The 13,863-nt window shown below is 43.9% G+C and overlaps 6 protein-coding genes across 6 annotated transcripts; 5 read left to right on the plus strand and 1 right to left on the minus strand. All coding sequences in view use genetic code 12, as the record gives it.

The window, feature by feature from the left end:
- Positions 1-2,103: 2,103 nt before the first annotated feature.
- Positions 2,104-4,008, plus strand: ABP2 (Abp2p; the record flags this gene model as incomplete). Its single annotated transcript, XM_025485247.1, has 1 exon — positions 2,104-4,008. The coding sequence occupies one exon, from the start codon at positions 2,104-2,106 to the stop codon at positions 4,006-4,008; it is 1,905 nt and encodes a 634-aa protein (XP_025340178.1).
- Positions 4,009-4,557: 549 nt separating this feature from the next.
- On the plus strand, positions 4,558-4,995 carry CXQ85_001540 (uncharacterized protein; the record flags this gene model as incomplete). The annotated part of the gene is made up of 1 exon (XM_025485248.1): positions 4,558-4,995. The coding sequence occupies one exon, from the start codon at positions 4,558-4,560 to the stop codon at positions 4,993-4,995; it is 438 nt and encodes a 145-aa protein (XP_025340179.1).
- An 815-nt stretch (positions 4,996-5,810) lies between these two features.
- CXQ85_001541 (uncharacterized protein) lies at positions 5,811-7,964 on the plus strand (the record flags this gene model as incomplete). Its single annotated transcript, XM_025485249.1, has 1 exon — positions 5,811-7,964. The coding sequence occupies one exon, from the start codon at positions 5,811-5,813 to the stop codon at positions 7,962-7,964; it is 2,154 nt and encodes a 717-aa protein (XP_025340180.1).
- An 866-nt stretch (positions 7,965-8,830) lies between these two features.
- On the plus strand, positions 8,831-10,971 carry CXQ85_001542 (KH domain-containing protein; the record flags this gene model as incomplete). Its single annotated transcript, XM_025485250.1, has 2 exons — positions 8,831-9,806; positions 9,854-10,971. The coding sequence occupies 2 exons, from the start codon at positions 8,831-8,833 to the stop codon at positions 10,969-10,971; spliced, it is 2,094 nt and encodes a 697-aa protein (XP_025340181.1).
- Positions 10,972-11,431: 460 nt separating this feature from the next.
- CXQ85_001543 (uncharacterized protein) lies at positions 11,432-12,562 on the plus strand (the record flags this gene model as incomplete). Its single annotated transcript, XM_025485251.1, has 1 exon — positions 11,432-12,562. The coding sequence occupies one exon, from the start codon at positions 11,432-11,434 to the stop codon at positions 12,560-12,562; it is 1,131 nt and encodes a 376-aa protein (XP_025340182.1).
- Positions 12,563-12,734: 172 nt separating this feature from the next.
- On the minus strand, positions 12,735-13,466 carry RPP2A (ribosomal protein P2 alpha; the record flags this gene model as incomplete). Its single annotated transcript, XM_025485252.1, has 2 exons — positions 12,735-13,057; positions 13,430-13,466. The coding sequence occupies 2 exons, from the start codon at positions 13,464-13,466 to the stop codon at positions 12,735-12,737; spliced, it is 360 nt and encodes a 119-aa protein (XP_025340183.1).
- Positions 13,467-13,863: the final 397 nt, after the last annotated feature.

Below are 13,863 nucleotides of genomic sequence, written 5' to 3' on the forward strand. Positions count from 1 at the left end.
AAATCTACAAAATAGCAACCAAGGAAAAGAATGATATGATGAGCCAATTTTCATCATCACTTCCGTTCTTATATCCCTAAATGTTGGCTGGGCTTCCTTTGCTGGTCGTGATAGGTGAAGAACTTCTTGAGAACGGGAATTCCCGAACCAAATAAGGTTTCTGGAACGTACCTTCCAAGCCCAACTCTTTCAAGCTTCATAGACATTGATCCCGAGCTAAAAAGAAAGGAATCTGGATATCAGGACACATACAGTAACCAACAAGTCCTGTTCTTTGACACCTGGGTCGCATCGTACGTTGTTCAAATGAAGCCATGATGGAGTACCATAATTTCCAAAATAATATTCACGTCCGTAGAAGAATTATAGTAACAACTGTTCCTCGTCTTTATACTATTATTTATCCATCATGGGTTGATTTGGTGGGTCTCCTTTAGCTAAACCTTAAGCACTAGACTGATTGCCTACAGCCAACCCACCACAACATCTACCCTAGCATCTACCCTAGCGTCTACTACTATCCAAAACATTCATTTACATCAAAACCTTCAACTTCATTCACACAATGCCATTGCCAGGCTGGCCGGAATACTCTACACTTCTCCCTATATTGTTGGAATCCATGGGAATCGCGTTTTGGGCAATTCGGATCTTCGACGCGATAGTTCGACAATGAGCCAAGGTGATTTACTTTAATGTTCTTCGTCTGGGGCGGCGAGTTCGTAAAGAGTGTTCTTTGACGGAACTCCCATTGTTCTTGGGATGTTCGTCAGACGGAAGATGACAATGACAAGATTTTCGCAACCACAACAACCAGTGGGTGGTTGTTTACCATGGAGAGTTGGAGAGACCAAGAGGTAGTGAGGGAGAGGTAGAATTAATTTAGCTACGTGGGTTGCAAAATACACGTTGGGTATGAGCTATGGCTTCTGTAGTGAAGTGATGATAGGTATGGATTCACCCATTGAGAGACAGATCTGGAAATTAGAAAACAGAGTTAATTTCTCAAGGGTATTTCTTGATGCCATAATGGACAACAGCAACAGTCATTGTAGTCGTCATAGCCTTTGTTGTTGCCTAATAGAACCACTTGCTGGTTTGTCTTTGGCTTGCACTACACATACATATACGCAACCCAATTGTCCACCACCAACAAAGACCAGGGCCCGAAAGAGTTCAAAAGTTGATTTCAATAACAACCATAACGATTTGTCTACGCCGAACAACAACGCAATTTTACCTTGTCTCCCAGTAGACACCCACCAGCGTAGACATACTACCACAGCACAGCCAGCACTACATTCCCCATACCACCAGTCGTCCCAGTCATCCCAGTCATCCCCCCACTGTCCCATCGCCATTTCCATATTTTCATCATTCCATAACCACCACCACCCATTCCATATCCAACTCACCTACTCACCTTCTTTCCATACCTCCATCTCATACTCCATCATGTCTCCACCATTCCTCACGCATTCCCACCATCCACCGTCCACCATCCACCATAGCCAGCACAGACCCTTCCACTCTTCCTCTCCCTTCCTTCCACCCTCCCACCTCTCTCAAAGTCCACCACTTCCTTCTTCTTCCCTCTTCCCTTAATATCCCTCTCCTTTTCCTTCTCCCTCCCTCTCCCAAAATTTGCAGCCACTGCCACGCATTCGCGTTTGGTGATGCACGCGCTAAAAAAAAGCGAGACGCGAGCCAGCACAGCCAGCAGGAATCTCGCCAATCTGGCCCAATCTCGCACTGGTTACGGCTGTTTCTGGCACGCTTTTGAAACGGTTGCAGACGCTGGCGACGCAGCCCGTGCGGCCCTGGCGCGCTGGTCTTTTTCTGGTTAAGACATTTGCTGACACTTTTGCGTCAGTTTACGGAGGCACCAAAGTGAAGGAAAGGGAGGGAAAAAGAAGGAAAATCTCCTTGATCTTCTTTGCACGTTTGCAGTTTACGTTTGCACTTTTGGAGTTTGCAAGTTTACGTTTAGTGAAAGTTCGTTTGGTGCAAGTGTCTAAGTCTAGCACTATCTACCATCTACCATCTACGACTACCACCACTACTACTTCCACTACCACTATTACTTCTACCTACTAATTCCTCATGTCGTGGGTAAATCGTCAGCATAGGGCGATGGCTCGCTGGGTCGGGCTGAAGGTGGATGCGGCGGTTGAAGACTTGACTACCGACTTGAACGATGGCCTTGTGTTGGTCAAACTAGTCAATGTCATTGCTGAGGAAAGCGGCTCCTCGGAGTACTTGCTTACACCGATCTACGAAAAGCCTACCATTCACCTCCAGAAAGTGGAGAACATCGACGATGTGTTGAAGTTCTGCCGGCTTATCTTGAACATCAATACATGCTCTGTCAGCGCTCAAAACGTCGTGGAGGGCGACTTGAAGTTGATTTTGGGCCTTATATGGACTTTGTTCGTGTATGCCACGCTGACCCTGATCCTGGTGGCCAACGAAGGTAACTCCATTCATGAAATCAAGCTGATTTTGCTACGCTGGGTTAACCAGATTGCTCGCTCAAGGGCGCTTCCTGAGCTTTCAAACTTTACCAAAGACTGGTCGCTTCAGGCGGGCCTGCGTCCCGATTTGACGTTTGGGGCTATTTGTGATTACTTTCTTCCGAACGCTCTTTTCAAGTATCATGATCTTAACTCTGGTAAACCACTTGCCAACCTCGATATGATCCTACTAGAGGCCGAGGATAAACTCCAGATTCCTCAGCTTATGGTCTCTGAAGACTTTAACGTGCTTGTTCCCGATGAAAAATGTATCATTCTTTATCTTTTGCAGTGGTATACGTTCTTTGAGTTGACTCCTGATGTCCCTGACTCCCCTGCCATTCCACAAGAAGAAATAAAACCAGATAACTGTATGAGCCAGTTTATGCTTCTATGTTTGGAAGCACTGCAAGCTAAACATTCCTATGAAGCCAAGGCACTACGGCTCGTGGACCAGGTCAACACCAATATCATGAAACTTAGCAACATCAATGAAGAACTCTGTTCTACAATTGTTCCCGCTGATCTAGTTGATCTGCTAAATGGGTTTTGTCTGGATATTAAGAGCTCCAATATAACCGAACAGCTTTCTTCAAGGACCCAATTCCCCCAAATCTCCATGTTCACGCAATTCCTCGTTGACTTGCTCAGAGCATATGAACATTTTACTGTTCAACTCAAACCAACATTTATGCATCACGACTTCCCTGAACTGCAAGCTTTACTCAAATCCATAGCTGTGAGTCTCTCTCAAACCGGCATTCCATCTTACCAGCCAGAGAAAAACGTTGCCCTTTCAACGATCGCTACTCGTCTTGAATGTCTCAATGAACTTGATAACATCGTGAGTGAAAAGGTGGTTGAAATTTTGCAGCTGCTCCATTCCTCCAAATTGGCCAATGCCGATGGTCTAATTGCAACCCTAGAAACACACTTGAGAGCTCACAACAGGGAACCTATTCCTCCTGCTCTTAAAAAATACGTTGACGAACTTAGCCAGATCATGGACCTCAAACAGCATTTGGACCGCTTCCACAGCGTGCTTCTTCCCAAGCACAACGCACAGAGTCTCAGGATCCTTGTTGATTCGCTAGAAACAATTGATGTACCTATAACTCCTGATACCCCTACAAGCGAGCAGACAATGGCATTTGAAAAGTTTAAGAATATTGTGCTGCAACAAAATAACCAAAGAAACCTTACCCACGCCGACCTCACTCGTTTCGTTGAAGCTCTTGCTGGCGAAAGTATCCTGAAGAAAGATAAAAAGGCGTTTTTGTTGCTCGTTCCTTCTAGGAGGATGCTTAACCGTAGTGAAAGCGACGAGTTCTCCATGTACGGCCTGGACGAAAACACATCTGTTAATGAAATTGAAGAGCTGGCTCTTTTCGATAAAGTTCAGCAGACCATGGAAGAGAAGCTCGCTGGAACATACAATAAGCTTTACAACTTGGCAGAGTTTGTTGAAGGCCTCGAAGGTGGGTTTGCAATTTAAATGTACCTTTTAATAAGCGTTACAGCGGCATATAAGTGTTACACTACTACAATGAATTACGAAGATTAATTGAAGATCACTGATGTAGAAGCGGGAATTTAAGTAGTGGAGTGTGAATTTAGATAGTGGGTCTATGATGAAGATACCAATATCTGATACACCAAAAGCTCTTTACTTACACATGAATGGTCAATTGCAAGCTTTTGCATTTTCCAAAGCTCATGATACAAGTTTCGGCAGTTTGTCCTCCACAATTAGCCGATTCAGCGACATTACGACAATCTTTACTAGAACAGTGAACAGACAATCCTCCAAGCTGTCTTACCAGCACTTTCTATCTCCCTCTCTTTGATTTTTCTTCTCTTTATTTAATTTTTTCTTATTTCAATTTAGACATATTTTTTTCCAAAGCTTACTCCCTCCATTTCCTTTCCCTGCACTGAAATCACCCAACTCCATCTGCCCATCTCTCCACCACATTCACAGTACATCGCGAAAAAGTTGATGTAGTAGTAAAACTCACAAATACACCATTCTCCCACATAAACCATGGCTGAACCACTCACGTCCAACGTCAGACCAGCCACCGATGCTGTTCTCACCGTCAGAATCATCAAGTCATTCCCTTACAGAAACGTGAAGAACCACATTATCCGTTCCATCGATCTTAAGGCAACCACTCCATCTCAGCTCTTGGATCAGGTGAAGGAGATTATCAATTCTACTGGCGCCATGAGGCCTTACAGAAACGTTGAGTATGATACTGTGAAGGTGTACACGCATGCACACGGCACAAAGTCCATGAACTTGGTGATTAACTTTGGCAATGACGAGTCTGATATACTAGTGTGTAAGAATGCAGAGCATGCTGTGGAGAAGCAACAGCTGCTTTGGGATTTGGGCGTGGAGAACGAGACGGAGTTGAGTATTTTTAACTATGCTGCTTATGCTGAGTTTAAGGAGAATCCGGAGGAGAAGTGGTTGTGATGAGGTGGAATGGAGACTTGGAATGTTGCAGAAGGCATGGAGATTTGAAGGTGGAAGGCCTCTTTTCGTCTTTTTCGGGAAATTGTTCTGCCTGTGCATTCCAGGTTTATCTGAAAGACGAGTTCGAACGAATCATGAAATGAAAAGTAACAATTTGCATAACATACTAATACATTTATAAACGAAGCGAGAGTTGTTTTTGAGGAAGTCTGCGGTTGGTATACTATTGGATATCAGAGATGGACAGATTTCAGCTATTTGGCTTTAATTGTGACGATAAGCAGGCTTGGTATGTGGATTGGTGCAAGGGTATGTACTCATCGAGTGAATCACCCCACCAAGGTCGAACAAACAGAAGCATAGTTACTGCCTGGGATTGCGCTGCTTACACTTACTTCTCTCCCATATCTACTGCCTCTTTCTCTTTCTCTTCTCTCTTTATCTCAGCCACTGTAGAACCATCAGTTCAGCGGGACCATCAAACCGATAGATCCAAAATCCAAAATCCAGAATCCAAATTCCAAGAAATCCAAATTCCAAGAAATCCAAATTCCAGAATCCAAATTTCAGAATCCAAGAACTTAAAAACTAGGAAGCCTTCTACTTTCTTAATCCCAAAACTGCCCTGATTACCCCTGGTTTCGTGCTCTGTGCATGTAACTGGCTGTTGGGTGCGTAATACTACATTTTTCAGATCACCCACATATAGAAGTACTCTTCAAGGAGGGAACGCCTCATACACATACACTGAAGCACGCTATTCTGACGAATAGTGTGTGTTGGACTAAGGGTTGGATACTGCTGAAAGTCGAAACATGGATTATGCTCCTCGCAATGAGCTCTTCACTCTAGGGAAGAATACAGACCTCAATCTCTCCCTAAGAAAACTAGGAAAGATCATAAAGTCTATTGAGAGAACGTCCAGGGCAAAGATACGATGCTCAACACGTGGGGGCACGAGAACGTTTATGGTTCATGGGTTCCCCAAGTCGGTTGAAATGGCAAAGGAGCTTTTGGCCGAGAAAACGTCGAAACCGACGCTGTTGACTTTCGAAATACCAGCTAGGGTTCGTTATGACGTGGTGGGCGATAGGGGCTCTACGGTGAAGGAGCTAGGCAAAACACACGACGTGTCGATTTGGGTTGACAAGGAGAAGTTTGACTTGATGCCCCATCATGAAAAGAAGCCTGAGCTGCCCAAGCCTGATTGTCCTTATCCAACGTTTTTAGACGACAATAATGAACCAGTTTTCGATAGGTACCCCAAAATGGTGTCGGTTAAGATCAAGGGTCGTGCTGAGAACTGTGGGCGAGCTAAAGCTGCGATTCTAGAGACCGTTGAGTCGCTGATTGAGACTTTGGGGGTAATGGTTGCTATTCCTCCTGAAATACACGCTTTTCGGCGTGACATTGAATCCAGTTTTTTGCGGCTTCATCGTGATGCAGATTTGGAGTTCGATAATCGGCTGGATGATAAGTTAGTCCTTTCTGCCTCGAAGTATAGGCTTGAAGGAGTTTACAGCGATCTCAAGACAATTCTTGCAGAGTTCCAGCGCAAAATTTGTGTTTGCGTCTTACCCGTCCCGTATTGGATGACAGAACATATGCCTTTTGACTGCTCCTGCCATTGGTATAAGTTCTCTTGTGATGAGAAAATCTTTGCAAGATATTATCCTCGATCAGGTACTCTCAATATTTTGAGCGACAAGGAAGAAAACATGTTGAGTGCCAAACAGCGCGTGGAAGAAAAGTTGGCTGAATACCGATCTGTAACCATTGACTTAAAGGACATTGGTGAATTTCGTTATCTTAAGGGGGTTCTTGACAGTTGCACTGTACAAGATGACTTGGATGATATTGAAGAAGATCTTGACGTGAAATTTCTTCTTCCATGGTATCGACTGGATGAAATTGACGATCAAATTCTTGAAGTTGTTGGTAAGTCTGAGATTTCACTCGAGCACGCCATCAATAAATTCAAAGAGGTCCTAATCCCTCGTGATCAAGTCTTGGTGATTGATGATATCGATGTCATGCTACAGCCAGAGGCAGAAACTATACTAATGAAGGTGATAGGTGATGATCTTGAATTTGTCAGTTTCGATGATTGTTTTTACACACTTTGTGTGTCACCAAGCGACAGGGGTCAATTAACCGCAGTTAACAATAGCTTGAATGAGTTGAGAACTAGACAGCAGACATCCTACAAAGGTCTTGTCTTGCACTTTCCCTCATCTGACCAAAGGTATCTCACCACACAGAGTGGCATCTTACGTTCGGTGTATGATGGGGTGGCGGAGGATTTATCAAATTCACGGTATCCGTACCCTCGTATTGAATTGCATTCCAATGAAAAGAAGGCATCCAATGATGAGCTCTACATTTTTGGTAAGCTGCATGAGGTGGAGAGGGTCGGTAGCAACATACAGCAATTGCTCAAAGATCTTGAATCGTTCAAGAAGGTGGGGGTTTTCACAAAAACCGTAAAAGTCCCATCGTACTACTTGAGTGCGTTGATTGAAAGCAAACGGAAAGGTTTCATGGAGATCAAAGAAAAATATAATGTCGGTATCCAAATTCATGACGAGGGAGATTTGGTCAGAAGGAGCACAAACTTTGCGGACGAGTCTCTGGAGACTTCTCTCACGTTAGCTGGCCTCAAGCACAGTGTTCTAGCTACTGAGCAATATCTTGTGGAGAAACTAGACAAGCTCAGGAATGAAAAGATGGAGAGTTTCAGTGTAACTGATCACAGCACCTACCTCATTGTTAACGACTTTAATGATACGAAACCTTTTAAAATTAAGGTTATGGAGCGGCTCCTAGATGTGAAGGTTTGGTTTCATTGTCGTGGGAGATCGTACCCTAGACCGGCTTCACCTGACGAAGTGAATATTCTGGGAAGGCCAGAGGCGATAGCGGAAGCCAAGACAAAGCTAAAGGACATGTATAAAATACGAAGGTCTTGATGATATTGACAGTTTCTGCACTAAAGGGAGGTATTTAACGGGACCGCTGATTAAGCAATAGGAAAATATATTATGAATTATGCAAATAGGCAGCCCTTGTAGATGTTTTTGAAACTGGGTAGGTTATTTAATGGCTGCAAACTCTTAGTAGCATCCTGAACAACACCACAGCCCCAGAAACCCCATTCCATAAAGTTAATCATGAAATGAAGAGTAACAATTTGCATAACATACTAATACATTTATAAACGATCGAGTGGGTTTGTCTTGGAGTTTTGGGTGATTTTATTGGATGTCAGAGATGGAGAGATATCAGCTAAAGGACTTCAATTGTGATGCTAAGCAGGCCTGGTTGGTGGAGAAGGAATGAAGGATATACACTTCTCGAGTGAAAAATTACTCAACCAAGGATCTCTTCAATGAAACAGGCAGAATCGTAGTTGTTCACTATTCTTACGTTTACTTCTCTCCCAAATCTACTATTTCTCGTTGTTCTCTTTTTCCTCTTCTTCTTCCTCTTCCCAGCCACAGACTGTAGACTCACTAGTTCCCATAAAGAACAAGAAAACTAAGGATCCAGAAACCCAAAGCCAAAAACCAAGAAAATACAAACTAAAGCCTTCTTATCTCCCTAATTTACTTCTCCAAAACACGTCTTGAACGCCCCCAGTGTCTCGTGTCGCTCTGTGTATGGAGCCTGTTTACGAGACCACGGTTAGGCGCGTATACTACATTTTTCAGATCATCAACAGAACGAATTACTCTTCACAGAGGGAACGACATACACTGAAGAAGCAGGCTATTCTGACGAATAGTGTATGTTGGGCTAAAAGTGGAAACTAAAGCGTACTGCTGAAAGTCGAAACATGGATTACGCTCCTCGCAATGAGGTCTTCTCGCTAGGGAAGAACACGAACCTCAGTCTCTCCCTGAGTCAACTAGGGGGAATCATTAAGTCAATTGAGAGAACGTCCAGTGCAAAAATAAGATGCTCCACGCGTGGAGGCACGAGAAATTTCATGATCCATGGGTTCCCTAAGGCAATTGAAAGGGCAAAGGAACTTTTGGAAGAGGAAACGTCGAAACCAACGAAGTTGGATTTCGAAATACCTGCTAGGGTTCGGTACTATGTGGTGGGCAATAAGGGCTATATGGTGAAGGAAATAGCTAAAAAACACGATGTGTCGATTTGGGTTGGCAAGGAGAAGTTCGACTTGATGCCCGATCGTCTAGAGAAGCCTGAGGTGCCCAAGGTCGACACTCCTTATGTAACGTTTGTCGATGACGGTGCTGACATAGTTATCGATCGGTATCCTAAAATGGTGTCTGTCACGATCAAGGGTCGTCCCGAGAATTGTGAAGAAGCTGAAGAAGAAATTCTAAAGATTGTTGACTGCCTGATCGATACTAAGGGGGTAGTGATTGCTATTCCTCATGGACTTTACGCTTTCACGCGTCATATTCAATCCAAGATTTTTCAGCTTCATGCTAATGCAGATTTGCATCTTGATTTTTCGCTGGATAAAAGGATTGCCCTCTCTGGTTCGAAGTACAGATTTGATGAATATTACAACGATCTCAAGGCAATTGTTGCACAAGTCCAGCGCAAAGTTCGTGTTTGCGACATAACAGTCCCAGATTGGATGATAAGACACATGCCTTTTGGCACCAACCCTTACTATACGTTCTCCAGTGATGATAAAATCTTTGCAAGATATTCTCGTGAGTCAAGCACTCTCACCATTGTGAGCGATAAAGAGGAAACCATGTTGCGTGCCAAACAGCGCGTAGAAGAAAAGTTGGCTGAGTACCGATCTGTGAGCATTGACTTAAACGACTTTGGTGAGTTTCTGTATGTTAAGGGGTCCTTGACAGTATAACTGCGCAAGATCACTTGTATGATATTGAAAAAGACCTTGACGTGAAATTTCATCTTCCATGGTATCGACTGGATGAAATTGACGATCAAATTCTTGAAGTTGTTGGTAAGTCTGAGATTTCACTCGAGCACGCCATCAATAAATTAAAAGAGATCATAATCCCTCGTGATCAAGTCGTGGTGATTGATGATATCGATATCATGCTACAGCCACAGGCAGAAACTATACTAATGAAGGTGTTGGGTGATCGTCTTGAGTTTGTCAGCCTCGACGATTTTTTTTACATAATGTGTTTTTCGCCAAGCGACAAGCATCGGTTAACCCCAGCTAACAATAGCTTAAATGAGTTAAGAACTTTACAACAGACATCCTACAAAGGCGTTGTTTTGCCATTTCCCTCTTCTGACCAAAAGTATCTCACCACACCGAGCAACTTCTTAAGTTCGATATACGATGGTGTGGAGGAAACCATTTCAAATCCACAGTATCCGTTCCCTCGTATTGAATTGTATTCCAACGGAAAGGATACATTGAATGATGAGCTCTACGTTTTTGGTAAGCTGCATGAGGTGGATAGGGTCGCTAGCAACATAAATCACTTGCGCAAAGATCTTGAATCCTTCAAAAAGGTAGGATTCTTCACGAAAACCATAAAAGTCCCATCGTGCTACTTGACCGCGTTGATTGGAACCAAACGGAAATGTTTCAAGGAAATCAAGGAAAAATTCAAGGTCGGTATCCAAATCCATGATGTGGGAGAGTTCAACAGAAGCAGCTCAAACTTTCCAGACGAGTCTATGGAGACTCCTCTTACACTAGCAGGTATCAAGCACAATGTTCTAGCTACTGAGAATTATCTTCTGGATAAATTAAACAAGCTCAGGAATGAGAAGCTTGAGGCTTTTAGTGTAACTGATGACAGTACCTACCATATCCAAGCCGAAATCTATAATACCACACCATTCGAAATTCGGATTTTGGAGAGGCTCCTAGATGTGAAGGTGTGGTTTTATTGTCCTGGCAGATATTACCCTAGGCCGACTACAGCTGATGAAATCAATATTGTAGGAAGTCCAGAGGCGATTGCAGAAGCCAAAAGACAGCTAATGACTATCTACAAAATATGAGGGGTATTATGAAAGGAAGGTAAACAACTGGACGGCTAGTTAAATAACAAATGGATTATGGATTATTTAGATGTAGACGGCCCTGGGAGACGGTATAGTCACTGGTAGTCTTTTCTGGTTACATTTAATGGCTGCAAACTGTTAACTATGGGAGAAATGAGGGTCCATTAAAACACCCAAAATAGGTTCTGACAAAAATCTAAGAAATGCTCTACAACCGCCAAAGTTCCCTTAACAACACCAAATCCTTAGAAACCTAATTCCATAAACTTTTGGTGGTTTTGACGGAGGGTCTAAGTGCCTGGGGTAAGCTGGTGTACGGGTCTGCAACCACCGATTTTCCATTTTTCAACTTTTTCTAACCGTTTCTTATCACTATCTACACCCGTACACCCATAGATAAGCTCCACCTCACCAGACGCCACTACTATAAATCCACATATCCACACTTCTTCCAACTATGAATCTTCGTCTTGTGGCTGCTATTGCCGCCTATATACTTCCCGTTTTCTCGCTGACCATATGTGCGTCAGAAAATGACTGTTACCCGGAGATCTTCGAGGCTACAAACGAATGGCAAGCTGTTAGAGAAGGACAGCATATTCCAGCTGGATTGCATGTTCGGATGAATATGGAGTCCAATGAGAGGGAAGCTAAGTTGGTGGACCCTAATGAAGGCGAAGGCGCTGAGTTGGTGGCGGTAGACAATGGAGAAGAGGAGCAGGAGGCTCTTCAGCTGCAGATCAGAGAGGCTCTCCAGAGATATAAAGAACAGCATAAGGAGTATAAGAGGAGTAAGGTGGACGAAGGCGAATTGAGTGATTTTGGGTCTGCTGTTGAAGAGGTGCTTGCATTTGATGCTGATTTGGGTAGAGTGGAAAGAGCTCTAGAGACATTGGTGGAGTTATCCCACGATAGAGAGTTTGGTGTTCGTCTTACACAGAAACCGGAGATTTTTGAAAAGATCCATACGATTGCGCTTGAGGTTGATGAGCCGAAGATTAAGGAAATGTGTTACAGTGTGCTTGGAGCGTCGTTGAGGAATAATCCAGAAGCTGTGACCAATGTGTTGCAGAACCAGCCTTCGCTTTTTGTGGATACCCTTTTTGGCGTGCTTCGAGAGGAGGCCTCGACCGATAAGCTTCAGAAACGTGTTTTGGGAGTTTTGCAGGGTCTTACTTCGAATGCCAAGTTTGCCCAGCAGAGAGTTGGTGATTTGGTTAATGTGTTCCCATCTTTGGGCAAACTGGCTAAAGATAGAGTTGCTGTGATCCTTGAGGACCTTCAATTGACCGAAGGAACCGGCAAGGCCGATGAAACGGTGTCAAACTACATTCAGAAGCTCTTGTACGATACGAAAGCCTTGTCTGAGTCTCAGCTTAAACAGTACTTCCGTACGCTTACGAGTCTTCATGAAAAAGGTGTGCTCAAGCCCTCCAAGGAGTTCTTGAGCTGGCTTGCAGAAGAAGTGGAAACTAGAAAAGCTGCTGCTGGCGAAGCAGCTGATTCAGCATTTAACAAGTTCATGCTTGAGGCTCGTCATACCATCTTTGGCAACCCCAACGCCGCTCGCAAGGCTGACGAGTTGTAAGGGTCTGATCTAAGGCAGAATAATACGTCATTGCCGGATCAAACGAACTAAATATGCTTTGATACATAGACAATTTAAAGCAGAAACTAGAATCCTTTTCCTCTTCAGCATGTCCTACAGAAAGATCTCTTTTCTTGTGCATTAATGATACAGTGTGCTATATGCGAGACGCTTAGTCGAACAAACCGAAGCCCATGTCGTCGTCAGACTCCTCGGCAGCGGCCTCCTCTTCCTTCTCAGCAGCAGCCTCTGGAGCAGCACCACCAGCAGCGGCAGCACCACCAGCTGGAGCACCAGTTGGGACAGAAGACAACTTCTCGTTACCCTCGGCAATCAACTCCTCGGCGTTCTTGCCCTCGACCTCAGCCAACAACTTCTCGACCTTGTCGTCCTCAACCTCGATGGAGACAGACTCCAACACCTTCTTGATGTCAGAGGCAGCTGGGGAAGTGTTACCGGCGTTGACCAACAATAAGTAAGCAGCTAAGTATTTCACTAGGGGTTAGTATTTCGTTTGGGAGAGCTACACGAGACGGTGAAAGTTTGGAGGAAACCTGGTTTGGGATCTTATGGATTTGAGTTTCGGTGTATCATTGAAAATTTCCAGACAATGGAAGTTCAGGAGAATTCGGTTGAAAATGGGGATATTCGGGTGGTCTGTGGTGTCTCGTTGGGTGTAGCAGAACGATTTAGACGCCGTATATGGACGGGCGGGACATACTTTTTGTTGTATAGTTGAAGTTAAGATAAGTTCTTCAAGACGGTAGTTTTTTCGCCAGAGCTGGAGGATTTTTCGGTGTTTGTCTGCAGGATGGTGAAATTTCTCGCAGTCACGGAGGTCACGTGGTGCATCCAGAAACGATATACCAACGACAACGAAGGCCCCAGGTTGGAGAGTAGACATTGTTATCGAGTTGCTGGTGTTTCTTGGTGAGCTGGGAGGGTCATTTATGCGGTACCTTTGAGTAGACGGTTGTTTTGACGTATGTGGGATGTGATGTCTATGCAGTCAACTTGATGGTATGGCTGCAAAATGAAGAAGTCACTTGATGTTCGGCTAGATTATGGGTATTTAATGAAATTCAATTATTTCTACAATTCAAGACGTAGAAAGCAGCCTTGGTAGTTATTCTTCTCTTGTTGAGGTGAATATGTGGTGGCTAGCGGTCCCGTGCAATGTATTCCTCAACAGACACTTCATAATGAGCCCACTCTTTACTATTAAAGAATAAATTGGGTGAATAGGATACCTCACATTTCACTCTAATTATTAAATTTTGAAGCTCGGATTTTCTTTATAG

The sequence above is a fragment of the Candidozyma haemuli genome (assembly GCF_002926055.2).
Source record: "Candidozyma haemuli strain B11899 chromosome Unknown B_2014730914, whole genome shotgun sequence".
NCBI classification, from domain to species: domain Eukaryota; kingdom Fungi; phylum Ascomycota; class Pichiomycetes; order Serinales; family Metschnikowiaceae; genus Candidozyma; species Candidozyma haemuli.